General features: G+C 39.2%; 1 protein-coding gene across 5 annotated transcripts in view; it reads left to right on the top strand.

Annotated features, from left to right (window-relative positions):
- kcnab1b (potassium voltage-gated channel subfamily A regulatory beta subunit 1b) overlaps positions 1-17,759 on the top strand; it is a 36,950-nt gene that overhangs the window by 5,902 nt on the left and 13,289 nt on the right. For 2 of the 5 annotated variants that reach the window (XR_004339558.1, XM_032564830.1), the window contains exons 1-6: positions 95-252; positions 854-1,416; positions 11,742-11,785; positions 14,862-14,899; positions 15,583-15,662; positions 16,335-16,379. Coding sequence is in view for 4 of the 5 variants with exons in the window: in XM_032564830.1 (XP_032420721.1) it covers positions 1,202-1,416; positions 11,742-11,785; positions 14,862-14,899; positions 15,583-15,662; positions 16,335-16,379 (422 nt within the window). In the remaining variant the exon portion in view is untranslated. Of the gene's footprint in view, positions 1-94; positions 253-287; positions 396-853; positions 1,417-11,741; positions 11,786-14,861; positions 14,900-15,582; positions 15,663-16,334; positions 16,380-17,759 lie in introns of those variants that run through there. The other 3 variants (XM_032564831.1, XM_032564832.1, XM_032564833.1) reach the window with 2 other exon arrangements.

The following is a 17,759-nucleotide window of genomic DNA, read 5'->3' as shown; positions in this document are numbered from 1 at the left end:
GCTCTCATGCTGCAAAACCAGGGAGCATGAAAAACGCAGCTCTGTGACTTCCTACAGGAATTTGGAGGCAGATCAACGCTTCTTTTCGTTGTTGTTGCTTGTGAGGGAAATGCTGCATGTGTTTGGATACATATCTGCACTGGACTCCTGCACACTGTGAACACAGACTGATCCCTCTCAAAAGTTGTGAGCGAGTCGGAAGACATCCAGACATCCGTGCATCTTTCTATTTGACCGCCTGCAACTCACTGTGTAAGAACACCAGCATCAGTTAGGATTTGTTTTCGCGCCTGCCGCTGTTTACCAGGAGACATTTTTGCATGCACGGTTTTAAATCGGCAAACCCCCGCCGCTGTCTGAAAGCATGGGTTTATTCTTAAGATGTGTGTCGGGGTGTGAGTATCTATAATTACTTCGCATGCTCGTCAACAGTGTCAGTACGTCCTGTCTGGTGGTGCAGTGTTACTCTCTTCACTTCAAGAGCTGGACTAAAGGTTTAGCTGCAGCTTAAGGGTAAAAAGAGACTGACACATTTCTGCATCTCAGACGAGCACAAAGGAAGTAGTTGAAGAAGAAACTAAATTTGGTTTGAAAAGTTGTGAAAATGGTAAAAAAAAAAAGAAAAAAGAAAAAAAAGATGTGCGGAAAGTGGCAGCACAAAGACAAAAAACTGGTCAATTTCAACTTCTTTTACATTTGAAAAAAAAAAAACATTATGGCTGAAGAAGGCAAATAGACGAAACATTTTTTTTTTTTTAAGTTCCTCCTATAACTATAAGTTCATGTTCTAACTGACCGCCTTCTAATCACCCCGTCCTTCTCTTTTCATCTTTATCCTTTCTTCAATTTCCAGGTGCAGAGAGACTGGCCCCGGGAATCCCCGTTGCAGCTTCTTCACACTCTGACGCTGACGTTTAGCGTCCTTGTCAAGACTGCATCCCTGACATGTCCAGCTGTGAGAAGCTGCGCGAGACGGCGATTCTTCCCTTAAAACAAACTGAACAACCTCATCGTTGCCTCTTGCCGTTTCCATATGAGATTCGGCAGAATTAGGCAGGACTGGCCCGGACCACTCACTTTCAACTTCACATAGTCTGAATTCCGGGCTTCCGCAGACAGACTAGACGACTCTCAAGGACGTTAAGGACACGAATAGGGGCTCATTCGTCTTGGAGCAGCTTGTGGCTTTTTGCCAGCAGCCATGCAGGTGTCCTTTGCGTGTACGGACCACGGGCTGAAGGCCCCTCGCAACGGCGAGCACAGCAAGCAGAACGCCACCAGCCCCAACACGACCAGCCATGCCCGAGCCCGCTTCCGCACCGTGGCCCTGATCGCCCGCAGCCTGGGCTCCTTCACCCACCGCTACCACCACAACCTGAAGGAGTCCACTGCCAAGTTGACCGGCATGAAATACCGGTATGTAAAATGGTGACGACAGAGACGTTGTTGTTTGCGTGAATAATAAAATAAAAAAAACTGACACAGAAGCAGCAGGTGGTGAAAAGAAAAGCGCACAATGAGGAGGTAATGGTAAGAAGGGAAGGAAAACGAAGATGAGTTGAGCGACAGGTGATGAGTGGGATGATTGATTGTGACATTTTTCCAAGCTGCATATTTATCTTTTCAGACTGAAACGTGTAAATTAAAAAAGTTTGGTCTTTGAGGAGAAACTCGAGAGCGTTCCAGTACAGCCACAAAGTTTAGTACATTAATTTTTTGGCATTTTATGAGCGTTACCGGGAAGCGGAAGACAAATGTCACGTTATTTTTCTGAATGTGTTCAAACAAATCTGAAAGATTTCCCTTGCATCTCTTGGGATTATTTAGATGGGATGGTGACTGAACAGCAACTTTCAAGTCTTGTCACAGATCCTTGGTTGGATTTAAACTTCTGACTGGAGCATTTTAACACATAAATAAGCTGTCATTTCTTCTACTGTAGCTCTGGCTGCACGTTTAGCATCCTTGTCATGCAAAAGCAGCCTGTAACAAATTTTCTCTCCAGATTGCCATGTTTTTATCTCCATGCGGGTTGACAGCTTCCCTGTCCCCGCTTATGAAAAGCATTCCCGCAGCATGATCTTACCACCACCATGCTTTCTGTGGAAGTAGTGTTGTTTGATGTCTATGTCTTAATAGCTAAATTAGGTGAACTCTTGATTTTATTTTACAGCTGTAAGAGTCGGAGTACAAATGCATGTCATTATGTGAATATTTTGAGAAATAGTAGGAAGACATCTTTTCCTCCCACTCCATGGAGAATTTACTGACAAACATTGACCCAAATACAGAAGTTACGATAAAAAGCAAAAAAAAACAACCCTAAAACAAATCATTCGCTTAAAATCGAAAAGCACACAGATTTTCAAAACAACAACACAGTATGCCAGAGAGGAACTGGACATCCACAGTTTGTGCTTCCATGTCGACGTTGGGTTTGCTCTTTCAGGTCTTAGTTTAATACTCTGACTGTGCTTCATGCAGCTCCATTAATGACTTGCCACCATCGCACAGCACATTCTGGAAAGTGTGACAGTAAAGCTGCGTGGTGCGGGTGGCGGAGCTCGCTGTGTGTGCGTTTGTGTGGGAGTTGCAACAAAGCTGGGCCAAGTAAACAATGCTCTCTTATCTCCACAAGTGGGCTCTTAACCCAGACCGTGGGAGCAAAGCGGGAGTTTTCACCTCACCAGGGAGAGTGACATCACTGTTTACCGAGGCAAGATCGAGAGAGAGAGGAGAAAGGATGAAGGTAGAAACTAGGAATGGAACAGAATGAAAGAGTTCACACAAAAGATGCAGATTTGATGCACAGTGGCTAAACTGTGATAAGTGCCTGTCACACGTTCTTATCTCGTCTCCATGACAACCATAAAATGGCCAATTTCTTGGGTTCTCGACAAAAGTCTGTTGATTTTTGTCGTTCTAAGCGGTTCAGCATCTGTTTTTGAGTTGTTTTTGTCCAAGAAGTTAACTCTGGACTTGGATCATTGCCGTAGCTTCCTACAAAACAGACAGCAGCTTTACCTACTTTCACCTCAAAGAATCAAACAGTGTACTGTACGTCCCCCTCCTCCTTTCTCTCCAAACACATGAATCAAAGCGCTTACAGCAGATATTTTTGTTCTTTTGGATCTTACCTGACAGGGAATCTCGTTCTTTTTTTCTCCCCTAGAAGTGAAGCCAAGTTCAGTACCGAACCTGTGTTGTACAAATTCTTTGAAGTTCTCTCGTGGTTTTAACAAATCTCACAGAGATTTCTTTCTCCCGAAGACGAGAGTTGTGGGCGTATACCCTTCCTGGCACATTAGGTTCAAGCACATCAGTGCATGGATGTGCGTTTGATGCGTGTGGCATTGAGCTTTCACACTGGGAACATCTGAAGGCGTAGCAAGTCGAAGCAGAAAAGTGGAGTGCACAGCAAGCAGGCCTAAACTAATAATACCACCACCCCCGGCATTCTCGCTGTCATGGTGATCCAAATATAGTGTCCTTCTAATTGCAGTGTTCCCTCATTGCAACTTTTCAAGATTTTTTATGTTTTTAACTTTGTCTCCAATAAAGAAAACATAAAAGCATGTTTACAGCCTAACATATATAATTAGCACAGGTACAGTACTCTGTCATGCTGCTGCCATAAACCTAATTCTGGCTGCATCTAGGTCTTGGTTTATGGGGTGCATGCTCTACCAATGCAACATTTTTGTGTCATTATGTTATTAAAGGGTAGACTCACTTGCTAGCCGGCCAGTTGGTGTCTTCACCACAACACAATCTGACACCCATTCCCAGTACAAGTTTTTTGTGATCTCTAACATTTTCTCTTGTCCATCCACCTTCCCATAAGCTCTGACCAGCTTCTCTGACTTGCTCAGCAAAAACTTCCTCACAGCTTGATGCTGCCATCACAATGTTTTCCCGTCCCTCTTCCATAGGTAGGCAGACTGATTGAGTGCGTGACAAATAGTCACCTGAGCTCCTCCAGAATTACCTTGAGCCTCTTTGTAGCTTTTCTGAGTAATGATGTCCATTAGTTTAGGAGAAACCCATGTCTTGGTAGATTTGGAGATGTTTTGTGGACTTTCCATTTTCATAAGGGGAATTCAATACTGGTATATGAAATTATAATATCTTGGGATATTGTTTTATAACCTAGCTTTAAACTTGTCCAGAATATTCTCCTGACTTAACTGTATTCGCTGATCGTTTTTTAATGCTCTCTAATAAACTTCTGAGACTTTCACAGAAAGCCTGCACAGAGATTAAACTACCCACAGTTCAACTCTGTTAAATAATTAGGTGACTTCTGAATTTTTCTATCAAAGTTGTATGAGCACAAAGATTCTGAATTTATAGCATGCTAGTTTTCAGATTTATTTCTAAAAAGAATCAGAACCATGGCTCATTTTTTCTTTTCCTTTTAGGTATTTCTTCATGTTAGTCAGTTGCATAAGATCATAACAAAGTACGTTCAAATTTGTGGTTGTGATACAGAGAAATAGAAAGTTTTAAGAGCTGTTAGTACCTTTGCAAGGCACTGGGGGAAAAAAATGTTTTGTTAATAGTAGAGAGGCCCTGGTTGCCTCGATTAAGCCTTTTGACAGTGTTGCGAGCTTGAGGAGGAAGCTGCTTGGATGGTTTAAAGTTGCACAGCACAATGACGCAGAAATCCTTTCTGTTGAGGCTTATCGGCAACCAGCAGAGAGTGAGTTTGCACGTATACATCTGTGTAAGCAGAGTTTTTTATTTTTCACTGCGCTAGTCAGAAAATGGGTTTGGTGCTGTACATTCAAAGGTTTTGGCAACAAAAGCCCACAAGTAAGTCGAATGAAACTTTTAAACTGAACTCTAGTGATTTCTGTCCTGCTTGTTAGACAGAATCAGCCTGAGAGCGAAAATCACTCTTGCATTCACGGAATGCGTCTCGTGCGCTTATCGTTTTAATTAGTTTCAATATTTTCCTCCTTGGAGTCCCCTCTATTTAATAAAGCAATGAACTACCACAGGCCTTGCAGGGAAATTATTAGTGAAACTGGATTCTGCTAAACAGTCTAATTTCTCCCTAGTCCCAAGTTTTTAAGTGGGATCTCATCAGCGTGGAACTGAAAATAACCAGCGATTTGCCATTTTTCTGCTATTGTACAGACAGTTTTGTAGGGGAGGTTTGTCAAGGACATTTCCAGCACATTCTACCGTAGATTATTTTTATATTTTAAGCAGCAAGTCAGCAAGAAATCTGCTGTGTTCTTTGGATGGCAGCTCATTTATTTAAATCATGTGAACCCCTGGGATTGCACAGCATGCATATTGTACCAGCATTTCTGACCACAAAAAAAAAACTCCCAGACATTCTTTTCTTCTTTGCTGGCCGCTTTTGCGTATTCTCCTTGTGTTTTCGTTATGAAGCAAAGCTGGAGAGATTATTGGTGTGTATACGTGCGCGCAAATGTGCACGACTTCATGCATGTGTGCCCTCGTGTAACCAATCGTGATGCTTTCAGGGCCAGATTGTTTTAGCGGTGTTTCCCCCTTCGTCTCCGTCAACCCTTAATACAATAAATGAATTTTATTTTTCAGCACCATTAACTTCTGCGCTTCTCTCAGCTGTTATGTGAATTACTAATAATATGAGCGAGGCTGTTGCGCAACAGGAGCCCTCTAGCATGGAGTTGCCTCTCTGCCTAAAGACCAAAGAGGCCCCCAAGGATAAGCAGTGAGCAGTCCTCCTACTTAAAACTCCAGGAAGTTGCATGAGCCAACCACATTTTAATTAAAGGTCATAAGCAAAATTGCTTTCTGCAGGCATAATGTTTGTTCTAAGCTCATGCAGAAGGCTTTCTCTTTTTTCCACCTTTTTCTTCTTAATCGGGCTCCAAACAGACTGTAAACACAGAGATAATTGGGGGGCGATAAAACAGAAAGAAAGCCTTTCTGCATGCGTGTAATCCTCGCTGAATGCCGTGTCTGTAAAAAAAGGACCACAATGCACGCCGGCTGACTTGAACAGATTGACTATTCTGATAGAGTGAGACTCTGGAATAAATCGAAGCCTTTGTCTAAGTTCTTAGCAGAAAAAAAGGAAAAAGGTCAGAAAGACAAGGTGGGTCTGATTAAAAAAAAAAATGCATAAATTTTTCCTAGTCTATCCTGGCTTTCAAAATTATTCTGAAAAGCTACTTCAGACAAGGTAATTAAAAAAAAATTAGGTTCATTTAAGCAGGTGATTCCAATTATGTGTTTCCTCCTGGCAAAGTCACAGAAAGCTCCACAAGTCAGTTGACCTTGTTTGGTGCATTTCGTTACCATGTGGAGATTTTTCTTACCTTCTCATCATCCTCAATTTCTCCAAACTATCAAGATTAAATTTGGGACCTCATTCAGTCTTCTTCAGTCAATTTCTGTGATAAATAAGACTTTTTTTTGTTGCTCTCAGTTTTAAGGAGCATGTTTTGTCAAGTAATTCATACTTAACTAGCTGGAATGGCATGTTCTCTTATCTTTCCCATTTTGAAGAGTAGCTTGAAGAAATAGATGTTTTGTTGTTGTTTTATTTTCAGTATGGAAACTATGCCACTGCAATAGAATTAGATTTTTTAAAGGTCCATTACATCAAATCCAGATCACTTTAAGGACAGTTCTAAACTGTGAAATAATGAGCAAAGAGAAACATATAAAAATAACACACAAAAGCCAAAAATAATATAACATTTTATGAAAAGCATAAAAGCAACATTAAACAATGAAAATGCAGTAGATAAAACAATTAAAAATACTCTAATGCTGGGTCAAAGGTCAATGAAAGTCTGAGCTTCCTTCACGTGTTCAATACATCCAGGATTAGTTGGTCAGGTGGAGGGTGGAGTAGGATTATTCAAAGATTTAAAAACCAAAGAATATTTCAATCAACTCGTAAACAGGCTGCCAATACAGGAATGCTAAAATAGAAGTGATTAGAAGTCTTTTTCTTGCTTTAGTTAAAAGATGAGCAGCTGTGTTTTTTCAAGATTAATCTACCACAGACAACCACAGGGATCCTAAATCTTCGAGGATGCCCCTAAAAGACACATTTTATTTTAATCTTTGCATTTTGTGGTAAATTTGGGTTATACAAACATGTAGGCGTTGTGTTAGATCGACTCTTGCATGTTTATTTTTTTCCCTTATAGTTTTCCCCTTTACAATTTTTGTCTGTCTGCAGACATAAGAAGTCCAGAACACTCAAAGGATAAACATTAAAGAGTTGTTTAGGGTGAGACTCGCCTCAACTTCTTTCAGTTCACAATTATTTCATAGAAACTGTTGGGGTCTCCATTAAATGAATAAAGAGTTTCGACCTTCATCTTTCAGTCATTTTGCGAATATAATTGATGACTGGATTGTTTCTTGTCCCTTTGTTATGCCAAATGACCAAAATCAAAGAAATGAAATGAAAATTCAATATGCAATGTTTCTTTGGGATTAAATTACAGAAAAGACCAGAAGTCTGTTTAAAATAGCAGTGTGCAAACATAAATCTGCTTGTGTAAGACCATCCCTGCTGCATTAAATTTGAAACGACAATGTTGACTTTGACCCTGTGGAGAAACTAAACAAAAACCCATGTCCAAGCTCTTCATTACAAACACTCTCAGGCTCACACACAAACCCAGTACACAGACATTTTCATTGTGCAGCGCGCTGTGGGGAACTTGCTGTCATTTCCTATCTCTTATTCTGTGTGAGAGAGAATTCTTTATGTTTAGAGGGTGTCTGCAGGGTCTTGAGTCTTGGACCTAGAATTGTGCAACCTTTTCAAATGACTTTGTTTCTGTATTCCTCCCTTCATCATTCATTCTGCTTTATTTCCCTCAGTTACGTCTTTCATGCTTCTCATTAAAACCATATATGCTTAGGATTATCATAAAAATCAAGACATTTCCCTTAATGTGCTTTATTTAGTATGCACACAAACCATCCAACCACGCTTCCTTTCGATTTTATTACACTCACAGCATATCTTGCTCTATCTCTCTACACTGAACTCTTTTGATAACAACATTATGGTTGCCACCAAGAGAGTCGTGGGAACTGAGGAGGTAGGTGTCGTCTAATCCCTTCGCCTAACAAGGTTGGTTTGTGTGGGTTTGCTTAGTCTACGTTAATCCCCTGCGAGGAAGAAGTTTCATCCATTTATTCAAGACCTCGGCAGAAATGTTTGCCAACAATATTGGTTTAAAATCCAATTAGAAGAAATCATCCAGTGCAACTTGTGAGCAATAAAAGTACTTTCTAGGAAACAAAACACATTTTTCCACACCAAGAGGCCCTTCCTCTGATGGCTTAGCCTCAATATTAAGCATAATGTATCAGATCCACTAAGAATAGAAGTGCATCCAGCGCAGCAGCTCGCAGGATGCTCATAAGTGGTGACACGTTTGTGTGAGTGGGCGTCATCAAATGACTCATTTGTCATTTTACTTTAAGGCGTCTTTCTGGCCACCATCCAAGCGTGAGAGGCCAAGCAACCTTGAGTGGCTTGCAAAACTGTTGATGTGTGTGATTGTGCAAACAAAATCTCAGGTTCTTGGTGTGTTTACGTTCCAAGATCATGCCTGAGGCACGGCAGCACTTCTTTTTCTCCCATCTCCAACATGCAGAAGCTTTTCTTTATGTACTTCTCCTTCCTGTGCTGAAAATGATTTTTCGTTGCTGATTTTATCTTCCAATGCCTTCAGCCATTAGTTTTTTTAACTGTGTGCCAGTATTGTAAGAACTATTGAACTGTAGCAGGGTTTCTGGTTGACAAACAAATGTGGATGCTGCTGCTTCCTGTTTCCCCAGAAAACACACTGGAACACAATAATATTAACAATCGAAACGCTTGTCTGGTTTTGAAACTGACCACAAAGACGGCTTATTTAGCTTAAAAGGAATAGTTTGGGATTTTCGAAGTGAGATTTATTTGAAAAGAGCACTGGTAATATCTACCATTTATCATTTAAAGTATCTCCTATATCAAAAATGTCCTAGTATTTCATCTAGGTTGTGATTCAATATCTAAATTTAAAATCTGCTGACAGTGATATTTTTCTTACTTACTTATACACTCAACATTGCTTTTGTCTTTGTGGTATAAGATGAAAAAAAATTACCTGGCTTTGTTACAGTTGGACAACATAAGAGTGATTTTAAAAAGGCTGCTGCTGCTGCTAACTCTTGCTTTATCAGTGTGTGGATGTTAGCTTAAAAAAAACAACCCAAGATTTTCTGATAATTAACTAGTCACTAGTGAGGGCATTACTCTCTTTGAAACAAAGACTGTGAAAATTACAACTCAATGAAATATTACTTTTAAGATTTTAGACAAATGAAGCCAAGAATTGTGACAATTTTTCAACCTTTTCTAACAATTTTCATCAACGATTATTAGATTAAATCTTGAACTATTCCTTTAACCAACAAAGTCTAAACACAAAGCTGCTATACAGCACAGCTTTCCAGACAAAGTCAGCCTCGTTAAAAAAAAAGAAAAAAAACTACTACGTCTTTTCTTTTATTTGTGGGAAGGAGTGCTTCCAGTAATTCTGCAAACATAAAAACGGAATCAATGCAGACCCAAGACGAATGTGTAAACAGTCTGCATCTGTCTCTACAATTAAACAGATGCGTTACCATGGGCCATTTGCATTAAATGCTGCAATGAACATTCCTCGACAAAAGTCAGCCTGATCCTTAGCGAACTCCAACCATACCCATGCAGACTGGATGAAACACATCAGTCCCACCCTTCCCCCTACTCTTTCATGGATTAGAGCTCTCATTCTATAATACATCAGAGAGGATGAGGCTACAATTTCCAGACTTCTCTGCCGATTTACAGACAAGAGCACATCCGCGCTGTGAGATCTGTCTCCTAGTGCCCTAATTACACATTTGGTGTTTGCATGTAAATCCTCTCATTTTTATAGTTTTGCCTCTCCTACCTTTCAGAGCTCTTTCGAACTTAGCTTTCTGCATCTTAACTTTGAGCAGCTAATTGAACTGGCTGAGGGCAGTGTGTGTAAGACGGCAGAGGCTTTGAATCACTCCCCCTTCAATTCGACAGGCACAGTTTTCGGGCACAAGAAAATGACTGCTGTCGGTGTTTTACAGCCTCATTTGTTGTAATGAGTTAGTGCCTGCAAAGCAGTGCAGACGACAGAGTGCCGACGCTATAATTGGAAGCTTTATTCACTTAATTTTGTTTTTTTCCAAACCAAATGTCTTGCCGATGATAGATCTGAGCGTGGTCGTCTGCCCTTGGAATGTAATAGTTTCCACAGATGGATGACAGAGGCTGCCCCTGTAGCGTTGAGGAGCCCCCTGTTGCAGTTTCCTTCGTCTAGAGTCCCCATCCATCACACTGCGGGAAGACACCTGTGGTGGCCACAGGGAGAACAATTGTCTCCTGCAGTCGTTTTCTGTGTTTTGCAATTAAAAGCTTGCACCACATTAGCTCCTCTCTCAGTTGGACTTAATGGGCCGCAGATTTTAAAACCAGAAATTAAACGTGAAACTGAATAAAAGGCAGCACGGAAAGGAGTCTGGTGCCTCAGCTGGCAATGGGATGTAATGGGATGAGTCAGCTGGAGCTAAATTAACTGTAATCAGGCAGGCAGATGTTTGATGTTTGTTCATGGGTTTACAGATGCAAAGGAAGAACGAAGCCGAGGAAGAAAAGAAACTGACATGATGCAACATGAATGCTCAGGAATGAACGTCTGCACCTTATTGGTAAACACAATAACAGCAAAGAGCCTCAGGACCAGTGTGCTTTCTGTTGCGGGAAGATGTCAGATACTCAGAGGATAAGACGCAATCATGTGAGGAAGGTCGGAGCAGAAGAAAAGGGCAACATCTGTCAAAAAGCGGCACACCGAAAACCTTGCTGCCATAAAACAAGTGGTATCACTGTCTCCGGTTGTGCGCGGTTCCTTCAGAAAGTATTCCTACCTCTTTTCACAACCACAAGTGGAAGCTGAAGTAAATGTTAGGTGCTTTTCCAATATTTTCAGCAAAAAACTGAAAGCTCTGCTTTTCATTTGTATTCAACCATCATGAGTGAACACTTTACAGAACCACCTTGCTGCTGCAAATACTTCTAAATTCTTTTGAGGCATATCTGTACCTGCTTTGGATGTTTAGAGAGTGAAATTTCATCTAATCCCTGTTTACAAAATAGATCAAGCTTGGTCAGATTGGGAAGAACCAATATGCGAATATCAGTTTTTAATTCCTTCCACTTAATCACAATTCTATGTAGGTCTTGACTTTGACTAGGAAAATCTCCCACAATAGGAAGCTTTGATCTGAACCGTTCCATTATTCCCCTGGCTGCATGTTTTGGGTTGCCATGCTGTTTGAAGGTGAACATTCGCTCTTGTCTAAAGACTTTTTCATGTTGTGAATGGTTCCATGTTGTAGACAGCCTATTGGGAAAGGTTGAGGTTTACCTTCATACGTGGTTTAAACAAAGAAAAGGAGGTCTTGATACATATGTCACACTTTTCCCATTTAATATCAATATCAAAATATCAAAGTGTGGGTGTTTTTCTTTATCTCAAAGAGGCATAGCTGTGTTACCAGCTGTGTCTTTCAAACAAAGTGTTAAAAAAAATCATAGTATATTAAGGGGCAGCCTAGTAATTACAGTCACAATTTAATGATGGCATATAGAGATTGTAGCTTGTAGTTTTGTCTAAATGAAGGTCTGATTTATTTCACAGGAACCTGGGGAAATCTGGTTTACGTGTCTCCTGTCTGGGTCTTGGTGAGTACATTTCATTAAAATTAGCAAATATCTAATGACTTCAAAAACAACCAGGTGTTACCCAGTTTTAATTATGTGTCTGAGTGATTGATTAGGAGGCCAGCAGGTCGGAATCAGAGCACCTTTAAATCAATCATATTATCTCACCCCATTCTAAACCTCATTCATTTTTAATTTTTATGGAAAGCCATGAGAGACAAAAGAGCCATTTAGAGAACATTAACTGTTTCCTTGTTAATATTTAATCAACGGAGGGGTTTTCAGTAAACAAAGTTCTCTATCACACATATCCGATCCAGACCTTCAGGAAAAGTCTCTCTTTCATCCTCATTCATTCAGTAGAACGCTTGTGGGATATTGTGTTTCACTGCTGTGGGCGTGTGCGTGCGTGTGTTTGTGTCACTGTTCTTCAAGGGGTTGTAGCCTTCAAGTAAAAATATTTTTACAAGGCACAGAAATGATAGAATGTTGCCCTGGCTCACCAACCAAAGAGGAAACATTTTAAATGAAACAGTTAATCATTCCTATCGACTTTTTTTTTCTTAAAGATTTATCCCAGCACACTGAGCAACAGCTGAATATTGAGAAAAGACCTCCAGCAGCAAAAAGAAAACAGATTGCTTTCTATCATGCTGCAGAGCCCTTGAGCAAAACATTTTCTTTTACCAGCCTTCTGAAAAAGACCATTAAGAAAAGCAGTTGAGCATAAGGTTCTAAAAATATATCTATTTAAATCTTACATGTAAATTTTTTTATTTGACATTTTATCTGTTTTTAAATTGTTTTTATTGTTTTATACTTGTGCATATGTATTAATTGTTTTTATCTTGTAACCAGGTTGCTATGTATTGCAAATTTTTTGCTCAGGTCCCTCTTGAAAATGAGATCTAGATCTCAACGGGGTTTACCTGATTAAATAAAGGAATATGAATATGAAATCTGTTCAGTTCATTTTAAGCAAATCTTAGAAGCGGTAATTTTCCTGAGCATTCGCTCAGTTGGTGGTCTAAGTTGGCGCCAAATTAGATTAGTGAAAAAAAACTACAAACAGAGGAGACAATTAGAATAATATGAAGAACATTTCTTGGTGTGGGTCTCCTGCTGGCCTTTTAACTTTGCATGGTTTGCAATAAGCAGAGTCAGTTGCATAAAGTGTGACTTTGCATGAGAGAAAGTTATGCGTCTGTTGGTCTATCGGTCTATCAGTCTGTCTGTCTCTTCTGCATCTTTTGCAAGGATGACATCAACGTCAGACATAAAAGCAAAATGAAAAACATAAAAAAGGTACAAATACAACTAATAAGTGTGTAAATAAATAAATCCAGCATTAAATATTAGAGTGTCTCAATCAAACAGTTTTTTGTAGTCGTTTTGGCTCATTTCTGACACCGGCACAACACCTTGTGCATTTTTAAAAACAATTAGTACAAACTGCAAAACCTGGTGAAAAGGCTGCAAAAGTGAGTCACTACCTCAGAATGAATAGTTCATTTCTCAAAAGTCAGTATTTATGTCGTTGAAAGTGTCATTAGGGTAATCAAAATGAAAGTCCTGACTCCATGATAGTCAAAGTTCTTTGTTTTGTTTCCGTGATTACAGTTGATTCTGGAAGTGTTTTCCAATCCAATACAATCTACAGTCACATTTTTTCTCAGTTGCATTGTTCATAAGCAAAGTACAAAGTATTTTCCATATTTATTTTAGATGTTTGTGTGCAATGAATGAATGTGAATTGATCAAGCAATAAAATCAGGACCTTCAGTATTATAGGAAATGACTACTCAGCTTTCATAAGTTTAGTTCATTTTCATTGACACAACGAGAGCAAATGATAATGTTCTTAGAGAATAGTATTGATACAAGTGATGTATCCAAAAGGAACGAGAAACTGCTACTATGATGTGTACAAGTCCCCTGAGGCCCAGTCTTTACAGTAAGATGAATGTTAAATGAAATTTCCACTATTACCATTTGAAAACCCTGCTTCAGTTGGTCAGTCTTGTAAATTAAGCAGATTGTGTTTTTGCCATTGCCAGCTGGGAGAACTCAGACTGCGCCTACACCAATCTGCTGCATTGCTGCACAGTTGGTTAATGATTTAACACCAAATTTTCCATTATTTTTTATTAGTGAGACATGATTACGAGTTTTGTCTCATGTGTTCAGGCAGCATAACATTGAAAAGAGAAGATGAATTCGCCAAAAGCCCTCATTTTGTTACATTAATGTGCAAATACCCTGGAAACAGTTTTTCATTTTGGTCATATGGCTCTCCTGCCCAGGGAGTCCTTTTATTGGGGACGATATGAGAAAAAGAAAAACACCAATTGCACATTGTACAAATTGTTGCTGCTTTTTTGCAAGTGACATGGTAATGACACTGATGAAGGCATCTGGTTTACAGCTACCAACTCAATGATAATTAAATTGTTTTTTTTTACTGTTTTGGACTCTTGGTTGCACTTAATTTTTATGTTGAATCCTTGGACTGTGTAGTTTAACACTAAGCAAAGACTTTTTAAAAAACTATTTGAGATTCATAAAACAGTTTTTTTTATCCTTTATTCCTTTGCAAAAACAAAAAAGAAGCCTTTTGGAACGGTTAGACTGGGAGGAGCAAAACAATTGTACTTATTATTATTAATGAGCTATTTTTGGATGCGGTTTGAATATATGCACATATTTATTTTATTTAATCAGACTTTATTTTTTTATATTGGTGTTTCCTTCTGCTCCTAAAGGTATTTGTGTCTGTTGGACGCTGATGGAACTGACAAGCAAAAGACGTACTTATAATGTGTCAAGTCATTCTGCACATCATATTGCTGCTGCTGAATCCCTGTAATTTTTTTATGCGAGATGAAATAAATAAACAAATATTCCTTTCAATGTCCAAAAACACTGTTTCTCTTTAATGAACGTTTAGCTGACATTTGGCAGTAATGGCTTTAGGACAGTAGGCACTTTGTCATGAGTCTGTGCCAAAAATGTTAAAATTATAAACAACTGATCATAAATACAGAGTCCTGCATATGTGTTTTGTTTTAGATTTGACTTTTGGTATTTCCTTCAACAGGAACATGGGTAACATTTGGAGGTCAGATCTCTGATGAGGTAAGGCTTCATGTCACTTCCATTACCGCTGCAGCTCAAGAGCAAATGCCGGTTTTCATTCTTTTAAACCCAACTGGGTCAAGTAAATGGTGTGCGGTTCACAACCTAGTGGTAGCAATTTGTTGCAGCTGCATGTAAAACGGTGTGGGTGTGTGCAGACCGCTGTTATTGTCTTGCTATCAGTTCAATAATATCACAGCGGACGGTGAGGTGTCCAGCAAGGCCAACTGGGCATGCTTCATTTTTCACTGTCAGAAGAATACTTTTAATGGTCTGACCCGACCTTGCAGTAAAAGGGATAATAAGGCTACTGAATTGAGGACAACTCATCACTGATGGATGACCATTGGGAGGAAGTAATTAATTGCAAATACAAAAATTGGGGAAAGCATATTAAAATCAATTTTCCTGTCTGATCCTGTTCTTTCCTACTGGTAAAATGAAGGCACAAGAATTAGGTCAGAACTGTCTGAGGAAGCATCCTGTGTTGTAAACAACTTTAACCCACAAACAGCCAGTGGTGGTTTGTGTCTCAGAAGTGAACAGATTTGCACTTCCTCTGTTTCTTTTGGGAATTCCCTTCCCTTTTTGAGATGAAATGTGAGTCACTATTTTGCTTGAGTTCAGGTCACCATTGTGAGTGTCATTAAAAAAAAACCCAATGCCTGTCACCTGTCTCTCAGGTAGCAGAGCAGCTGATGACCATTGCCTATGAGAGTGGGGTCAACCTGTTCGATACGGCCGAAGTCTATTCTGGGGGAAAGTGAGTTTTGTCTCCCGTTTGCAATCGTCCCAACACTTTCCTTGTTTTTTCTGTTGTTATTCTTCACAAGGCATTGATTAAAAAAGTAATCCTAATTTATTTAATTAATTATAACAATTTTGATGAAATTTTTTTATTCATTCGGATGCTCAAAACTCCATTTTGTTTGATTTTCGCTAAATCTAATCATTCTTATTTGATTTTCTGCTTACGTTTTTTTCAGCTATTTTTTTCTTTAAAACAATTAGATAAATCAGATATTGTTCACATATATCTATGTTCTCTCTCTCTTTTCTCCTATGTCCATTATTTCCATGTGTGAGGATTAATCTGGGAGCATATATAGCTTATTCATCACCACCACCTCGATTTTATGTCCCCAGCTCAATCTTACCTCCTATCTAGACATCATCTTGTTGAATGATGAGGGACAAGTAGCAGATAAAAATTAATTTCAAGGTTGCTGCTGGAATTCATGCATATTGTCCAGGAGTCATTTATCTGTTCTCTTGTTCTACCTGTGATTTTTAATCGGGTTGTAGATGAGCAACCGATAACTTTCATGTTTATGCAGGGTCGATGTGTGCAATCTAATCTAATCTTATCAGTCCTTGGTTGTGTTGCTTTTGGTTTTGTATCTTATCATGTTTTTAATTCCATCTTTTCCCACAGAGCAGAGATAATCTTGGGAAATATCATCAAGAAGAAGTGCTGGAGGTAAAGTAGTGACACCAGGCAAACGGCAACAACTCTAACCATATGAAAATGTCTCTTATTTTCTCTTCAGAATAAAAGATCCCGGTTTAGTGCAATACTGTGCAAAGCTGCTGAAACATTGACATTATAAAGCATGTCCACTTTGTCAGGATGCTTAGGGAGAAAAATTTGTCTCTCGTTAAAATGCAATGATCTTAATGGCCTACATTAATAAAAGTTGTACTTACCAGTCCCTGATGAACGCGCAAGAAAATCCCTCAACACCATTAAAACCGCACAGAAACAGCTTAAGAAACAGTAAGGCCGAGGCAATGAGACGTCCTCTAGACTCCCCACATCCCAGGCACATTTACCATCACCAGGATGTGCCTGAACAAGCGCAACATGTCTGCAAACCCACACAACCCAAAGGATTTGCTGCTGACCTCTCAGAGTCACACAATCAGGACAATCTTGGGGGCTTTTGTGACCAAAGACGAAGGGTTAGGCGTTGATCTTGCTCCCAACACAGACAGACATCTATTAAGTCCCACAGGCTTTGGACATCAAGGCAATGGACACATTTCAGCCACGTTTTACAATACACAGTGTTAATGCTACAAAGAGGCATAGTTTAAGACTAATAAAAATTTATATCTGAACAAATTTTGGTTTAAAAAAAACTGACCGTGTTGTTGTCCAAGCTTAACCAGTGAGTGTATGGGAGTATAAACTGATGACAACAGTGACTGTCAGAGGACTTGATGAGACCTCACTGCTTACAAATGGAGGTCAAAGACTCTGACACCATCTGTGCTGCAATTCACCACCGTCTCCTCTCCCTACCCGCTATTGTTGACTTTGTGGATGGTTCATCACAACCTAATTTCTCTTGGTGTAAAAATAAAACAATCTTAAATTTATTAATACTAGACTCATAATCTAGTGTAATTAAAATGGATAACATTTATAAAAAGGAAATGTAATAATTATTTAAATTTTCTATGGCATAACTTTTTATTTTGAGGTGGGAATAATAGTTCCCCCAGTCTTTGGAAGCTTGGTCGTCCCTGATTACATATCAGTCATAAAATCAGACCCCTCCTCCTCACAGAAGCAGATTATATTTTGAGGTAGAATATCTGGAAAAATGTGTATATGTATAAGATATATAATCTCTTAAAAAATGGTCAACATCACTTAATCTATTTCTGCTTTTGCTTTCAAGAATCTAAATGATGTGGTGAAATAATGGAAGGTGCATATTTCATGATAATAGTATGTCACCTAATTTATTGTATGTAGGTAATAAGCACTTAATCAAGAGTCTCATTTCCACAGCATTTGCATGTTAAATTAAGCAGGCTCTGCATAGCAATGTGTTCACTTATTACTAAAAAC

Source organism: Xiphophorus hellerii, chromosome 6, assembly GCF_003331165.1.
Source record: "Xiphophorus hellerii strain 12219 chromosome 6, Xiphophorus_hellerii-4.1, whole genome shotgun sequence".
Taxonomy (NCBI): domain Eukaryota; kingdom Metazoa; phylum Chordata; class Actinopteri; order Cyprinodontiformes; family Poeciliidae; genus Xiphophorus; species Xiphophorus hellerii.
Note: the sequence above shows the minus strand (reverse complement) of the source record. Positions and strands in the feature narration are given on the sequence as shown.